Below are 7,355 nucleotides of genomic sequence, written 5' to 3' on the forward strand. Positions count from 1 at the left end.
CCTAAGTAGTGAAAAATAAATTTTGGTTATTTAAATGTAATATATTGACTAACTTTCAAAGTACAGCACTCTCCTCACAAACCCATCAACCAGACTGAGCACAGACAGTGACTCGTTAAATAAGATCTGGGGTTCGAGCCTTCTGACACCCAAAGCGAAACGCGCACGTGATTGGACAGAAAGTGAGGCTTCGTTTGTCGTCGATCACGTGACTCTAGTAAACCAATACACACCCCGATACGGGGCTTCACTAGAAATTCCACACAAATTCCAGGTGAAAGTAAAACCTGAGATGATGTCATAAGTTAGGTGATTTCCAAACAGGACAAGCATTGTTTTGAAGATGTAAATGTTTCTCTTTTTGTTTTGTTTTCTTTAATACTGCATGAGTGGCACTGACATCTCCGTATATCACCAATCGCCTTATTGATATACCAAATTGAAAAATTTTAAACAATTTTAATGTCCATAGAAATGTTAAGATACAGGTTAACATAACAGGTTGAATATATTATTTTATATTAATGTAAAACTGTGAAGACATTCAAACTAAAACTGTTTCAAATCCTCCTATTTCAGGCACTCTACAGTGGGACGAGACACATTTTTGTGACATCAACATCCTCTAAATATGAAAATCATGGAAAATCATGGAAAACATATATCCATACATTCCATATATCATGGAAAACATGAAGATGATATAAAAAAGTATCTTGAATACTTAAATAAATGCACCTTTACATAATGATTTCACTTTATGAAACTGTAAAAACAATTTGCAAACTCTTTTTAGAGTTTTAATGATGTGGTGGTCACTATAAACTGATTTTATGGAAAAGATATGTAATCCTTTTTATACACTAAAATAAATGAAATCATATTGGGTAAACTATTGCTTTAGGACATTTAATTTAAAGGTATAATCTGCATGCATAATACAAATGCAAAGAAGTTTTGCAGAATCTTAAGGGGTGGGCTGAAAGAAAGGGAAAGTAATTTGCTGTTAAAGCTAGCCTATATATAGTGTCAGCCAGAAGCATGCGATATTGAAGTTTGGAAGAAGAATGGATATCTACAGCTATATCGCGAGTCTGGTAAGACTTCATTTTCATCTCAAACAAGATTATTTGCATTGGATTGAACTAGCTGAGAGTATTTAGTGGTAGCTGAGAGCATTATCAGAATAGCTACACATATTAACATTTTACTTACAAAATTAAGTGGTAACCTTGTTTCATACAGTCTATGGTGGTAACATTTAGAAATACTAGTTTTAATTACTTTTTTTTAAAAGTGTGTAATATGAAAAAAAGTTTTAAAAAAAGAATATAGGCCTAATATAATATAAAGTAGGCTATAGGACAGTGTTTCTCATAGTGATGTTACATATGACACTGAAGCTTTTAAAGCGCGTATCGAGTAAACGGCACAATTTCTCATGAAGATCCGTGTCGAGTGTTGCCAGATTCATTGGGCGGTTTTGAATTTGATTGTGCGGGTAAAACATACTGTACACACACGCCCATGCAGAGTCAGCTGGCGTTAGTGTTGACATCACCGACGAGCACGCAGCGATTGAGCGCGATACATTGTAGCTGTATATTCAAGTGGTCGCTAATGCCAAAAGTGACATAGCAGTACTGTATACAGTAAGTTGTATCTACAGTAAATAGTGAGCAACTCTAAAAACGTACACATGTGGTGGGAGATGACTCGATGGTGAATATAACTCTGAGGAGAGCACAGTTGAATGGCTTGAATTGAAATCAAATATATGGGACTCCTGTCCATGGTCATGTGCACACCAGCCTAACCAGACATCTGCAACTTTTACACTATCATCCAGACTGCACTCTACTTGTCCCTGACAGCTGCTGAAAAAGGTTTGAATCAACGATGAATCCGTTTTGACTGCTAAATTCTGCGTTATGTTCTGCAATGTGTAGCCTACTTCCGAGGGTTAAAGTCATCGGTTCACTTCTTGATTGCCGTTTTGACAGTGTCCACCTGGACATTTTAGTTATATTGGCTAATTCTCCTTAATTATTGCCCTGTTTTGATCTGTTTTCCTGGAATTTTTTTTTATTTTATTTTATCATCGTTATTTTGTTTTAAGGATATACAAATGGTGCTTATCAACCTTGAATGACATGGTAATGAAATTATATCACATTATTTTGGCAGTAAAATTTTGGGCGCCTTTTTCTTGTAGTGGGCGGGGTTTGTGAGCTTTTGGGCTGGAAATCACCGTCCCAATCTGGCAACACTGGTAGGAGCGCGTAGCCTATTGTTTCCAGAGAAACACGTGATTAACGAAAAACGAAGCCCGCCCTCACTTTCTTTCCAGTCACGTGAATGCTTCACTTGGCGCGTCGGACTGTTTGAACCCAAACCACTACTCTACAGGTTTTTGGAAGTTTAAGTCCATTTACTAACATTGTTTTTATAAATAAGCCTACAGCCTATGTGTCAACCCATGAATCAATGAACAAGTGTCTGTGGGTTTTACCTGATTTCTGATCAGTTTTATACATTTGTAGACGTTTTAATTAGACATTAGTATAATTAATATGAATAGTTAATAGCCTAGTCTCTTATTAGCCTGTTTAGCTGAGCCATTCATAGAACAAACAAAACAAACCTTGAAAATTGTTTGAACCCTGAGAAACCCTGAGTGTTTCGAAGCCTCGACACAATACGAGCCTCGATCTGCCCACCACTAGTAAAGAGTATCTGTGGTCAGGGATAGGAAGGTCTGTGTCATTATTATTAAGTTATTTTCGTAACTACTTACGAAATTAAAGTCCTGTCAGTTGTGGTTATTAGGTTTAATTGCATGCGCATGTGCGGCGGCGCGCGCTGTATGTCCCTTCATTGTCAACAAAGCGCAAAAGCATGCAACGTCGTAGTTATGTTGTCAATTAGTTAGTCATGAAATTACCAAAAAGTACCAAGGATTTGTATGCAGGTATGTTTATCATATTCATCATCAGAACACTTGTGTTTCATTAAAAGTTCATGTTGTGCATGCATGGTAACTTTTTTTTCCCATAACCCCAAAATGTGGTTTTACTTTCACTTTTCCAGTTATACTTTGTGAGTGCTCATACCAAATTACCAACTATTACCAACAACTAGTTTGGGACTGTTATTTAATAGGCCGCCACTTTAATATGACAAAGTCATTTTCACTTTTTTTTTTACAGTGTAAACAGTATTTAAAACAAAGAAGCACAAGTAATGGGCATGTGCAGAATTTAGAGAAATCTACAATTCTGTGGAAATCTGTTCTCACATTTCTGTGCAAGCCTATTGATTACTGAAAAATCAGAAGAATATAGACTTTTCATTCAAACATTACTTTACTTTAAAATAACCTTTGATTTGTATTATGCTTTGAAGTGGGAGGCGATCAGCCATGCATTCTTCTGGTGGGGAAGCAGCAGTTCAACACCTGATCAGACGAAGCCCTCGGAGAGTTCAGACAAACGTACGCTGCTCATCTAGTCCATACACTGATAGCTCATTATAGTTGTGTTTGTGCATAACACTATACCAGTCAAAGGTTTGGACACGCTGGACTGAATTTGTTTCTTAAAACCATTTTGATCTAAATGATTTTGCTTAAATTTGAATCAAATTCATATGAGTTGTGCATATACTTTAATAACAAAAAAGATAATTTTGCCCATAATTCACATTCTTCCCCACTGGTGTTATTTTATAGTTTAAAGACTTAGATTTAATTAAATTGATTAGATTAGTTGTGTTTTTAGCAGTATGTGCTTATTATGCAATTAATCAGTCTTATGTTATTCCAAATAAAATAGGGTTGTCCTCAGAATCCTGAATCAAAAAGTTTCTCTTTTCAGATGACATCACAGTCACTAAACCTGCTCAAGCATTGGTGTCGGTGGTCCAGGAGGGGAGCAGTCTCGCACAATCCACCGTAAACTCACACTCAGGTGTGTCTGCACTCTGGGATGAAGTTCCCAATCAAATACAGACTGAGTTTTACTTAGAAATATGTCCCATATTACACATTAACAATGCCATGTTTCTTTGACTTCAGGGCCCGTATTCATAAAGATTCTAAGAATCCTCTTAATTTAGCTTAAAAACTTTTACGTAGGAGTCTTAGCTTAAAAGCGATTCGGGACCGATCTGAGAGCAACTCTGAGTAAGGAAAAGACAAAAACTTTCATCTTAGTAAGGAGGCGGGGTTGACCCCGTTGCTATGTGTGACACAATCTTTTGAAGACTGTGATTGGTTGGTTGTCCAAGAAGAAAAAAAAAAAGTGATTTTAAGTATAGGGTCTATTCTAAGCCTTCACTTTGAAATTACATGCGTAATTTTTTCCTATTTGACCGTTCTCTCACACACACACACACACACACACACACACACACACACACACACACACACACACACACACACACACACACACACACACACACATTATATATGTGTATATAAATCCTTTTTTTTTTTATTTACCATGCAGTTAATTTCCTATAAGGTATTTGATTGGAAAGAGTGGAACAATTTTGATCATTCTAAGCCAATTACACTGATTGCTGGCATGTCTATTTAAGTGGTGGTTTGAATGTTGGTTTTAATGTATCAAACATGGAATTTTCCCAGTTGCCAAATATCGTAATGTAGTGATTACTTTCAATTCTGGCGCTATGGCATTTCTGTGCTGTGTCGGAGATGTTAGCGTCTCTAATAAGATCAGTCACAAACACGATCCCTGCACGATCTAATCTATAGCGTCTTATTAACTCACTGTTATTCATTGTCTGCAACACATTTCTTCTCCCTCTTCGTCTTTCTGCCATTTTCTCCTCTGCTAAAGAAACTCTTAAGCCTCTTAAAAGTCCTCGTCCGTGCTCCTAACAATTTTGACCTTAAGAGCTCTTTTAAGGGTTAAGATGCTTTCTGAATTACTTTTTTCTTACTAGGATTTTTTCTTTAATTTTAAGAGTAAACGCCCACATTTCTAAGAATTTTCTTAGAATTTTGTCACTAGGAGCTACTCTTTGCATTAAGATTCTTTATGAATACGGGCCCAGGCCTTCAAACCTGTTTGAACTGAACTCTGATTTATGATGCACAATATCCTTTTGGGATCTTGATGTATGTGTTCTCAAGGTCATTATATTAAATCATTGTTTTACTCTGTCGTTTCAGTTCATCAGATCCCATCACAGTACTACCCAAACTCCCTCACTGACCCTGATGAGATTGCCAAAGTGGAGAAGATCTACCTCAAAGTAAAATGTGCTGGGAAGATCACGGAAGTTGACATATTCCCACAGGAAAAAATCTCAGTTTTACTAAAGGAGGCCTGTGACATGGCAGGGAAGAAACCAGAGAGAATGACTCTGGTTTATGAAGGTAAACACAGCATTCGTCAATTGTTTCTTGAGGTTGATCTGATGCACCAAACATTTTGATGCACTCATCATTTAGTTTGATGAGTGAGCCTGCAAATCAGTAATTGCTAGCATTATTTATTTTCAGGAAAACATCTGGATGTGGACGAGAAAGTGTGCCATTATAGTCTACGAAGAGGAACCATAGTGAACTTGATTCATGTCTAAATGCCTGGAATATCTATCCGGATACACAAGTACACTACATGAAATGTTTTAGCTCAGTCATTTTATTATTTTGTTATTAAGGGTTATGCACTTTAAAACAGGGATCATTGTAATGGTTTATTGTAAAAAGTATTGTTTTGTTGTGTATATTGTATATTCTCTATATTGTGAAATAAATGTGTGCAACCTTACCTCAGCAAGTCCGAATAAGTAAGTCAGAATAAATCCAAATGTAACAATTTTTTAATGGTCAGGTAAATGTATCATGACAATTACATACTCAATTTAAAGATAATCAATACAATAACATCAATTGCTCAGAGATAAAGAGTAAAAGATGTATACCTGACCTGAATGCTGAGTATCTTGAGGACATTCAGCATTACGGGTTGATCTGGCTCTTGAGACATTTCTTTAGATCCTCAGACCAAGACAAAACATCCCCCAATGTGGGGAACGAACTTACAATAGGAATTTGCATTGACAAAGGGAGTTCACACCTTGTCGAGGAACAGGAGGTAATTTGGATGAAGGACTCTGGGATAAAGTGCACACAAATATCTCTAAACCCTTATTGACATGTGGTTTACTTCCGTGGAGGTGAGACCATTGTTCCAGTCGCATTGACACATTTTAAATGAGACCAAACATGACTGTTAATTCACTTGTACTGACATAGAACATTATCATTTTTATATAATCTTTCTAAGTGAACTGAGTGAAGAGAAGGATGTGTAAAGAAAAGGAAGTGGGGAGAGAAGGAACAAATGTGAAGGAAGGACAGGAGAGAAAGAAGCTTTCCCAGAACTTCACTCTGGGGTGTGGAGACAAATGGCAGTGTGTGTTTGTGGTGTCCATATCTCAGGAGATCAGAGTATCTTTATAACCACAGTTTACACCACAATACTGCTGTTGAAAATGCACAGTTCGAGTGAATGAATAAATGGGTTGAATTAAGTGAATTATTTGAAAATGTGTTGAATTTAGTGAAATTTTAGTGTTGATTCTAGAAAGGACTGACAAGCGCAGGCCAATAGTGTTCAAGTGCGGATCGTCCTGCGATACAAGGATAGAAGAATGGCATTCATGTAAAATGAATATAGGACGAAATAATGATTCACTTCACGTTACTGGAGTAATATGGAAGCTTGTTTCGTCACGAAATAAAAAATAAAAAAGGTAAGTAACAGTGAATTATCTCACAATTCTGACTTTTTTTCTTTATATGTTGCAATTCTGAAAAAGTAAAAATTACGAGTTTATTAAAAAAGTTAAAAAAAAGTAAAAAAGAAAATTGGGTCATTCCTGGGACTCGGTTTTTCGGATTCCTTTTGTGTTCCCAGTAAAGATCATGATCTTACTGCCTTAAAATCTTGTACAATATAAATTTTGAACCTGTCTTAGTCATAAATAACACCATTTGAACTCTAATAATATTAAAGTAAAAAAAAAAAAAAGGAAACATTTTACAGCATTTTGAACTGCCATATTTCACAATTTTCCCATGTCCCCAGGCCTGTGTCGTCTATTTTCATGATACATTTTGATTAGATTTTTTTTTACATAGTTGGGTATATCATGATTCTCTCTATTACGATGATTACATTTATTTTAACAATTATAATCAAGAATTTTAGCTTGCCCCTCAATTTATTGTCCACCCTGTTATTTTTGAGTCGTTTCATTAACGACTGGTGGTGGCTGAGGAGAGATTCCCTGATATGATTGTAAAGCGCTTTGGGTGT

At 36.2% G+C, this 7,355-nt stretch overlaps 1 protein-coding gene across 3 annotated transcripts; it reads left to right on the plus strand.

Annotated features, from left to right (window-relative positions):
• The first annotated feature begins 1,052 nt into the window (after positions 1 to 1,052).
• LOC309493287 (uncharacterized protein) lies at positions 1,053 to 5,801 on the plus strand. 3 transcript variants are annotated; one of them, XM_082162460.1, is made up of 5 exons: positions 1,053 to 1,097; positions 3,406 to 3,493; positions 3,876 to 3,968; positions 5,198 to 5,404; positions 5,531 to 5,801. In XM_082162460.1, exons 1-5 carry the CDS (start codon positions 1,068 to 1,070, stop codon positions 5,608 to 5,610), a joined length of 498 nt encoding a protein of 165 aa, XP_082018586.1. In that variant the 5' UTR covers positions 1,053 to 1,067; the 3' UTR covers positions 5,611 to 5,801. The 3 variants fall into 3 exon arrangements, 1 of the variants encoding a protein (XP_082018586.1); XR_014203834.1 differs by lacking the exon at positions 1,053 to 1,097 and adding an exon at positions 1,548 to 1,886; XR_014203835.1 differs by lacking the exon at positions 1,053 to 1,097 and adding an exon at positions 2,391 to 2,409.
• The last annotated feature ends 1,554 nt before the right edge of the window (positions 5,802 to 7,355 follow it).

Source organism: Leuciscus leuciscus, assembly GCF_965113295.1.
Source record: "Leuciscus leuciscus genome assembly, chromosome: 2".
In the NCBI taxonomy this organism is placed as follows: Eukaryota; Metazoa; Chordata; class Actinopteri; order Cypriniformes; family Leuciscidae; genus Leuciscus; species Leuciscus leuciscus.

Coding starts and splice junctions, on each gene's coding strand:
- LOC309493287 (XM_082162460.1), top strand. CDS start 1,068: ATGGATATCTACAGCTATATCGCGAGTCTG. Junction 1,098..3,405: donor ACAGCTATATCGCGAGTCTG/GTAAGACTTCAT, acceptor TATGCTTTGAAG/TGGGAGGCGATCAGCCATGC. Junction 3,494..3,875: donor CTCGGAGAGTTCAGACAAAC/GTACGCTGCTCA, acceptor TTCTCTTTTCAG/ATGACATCACAGTCACTAAA.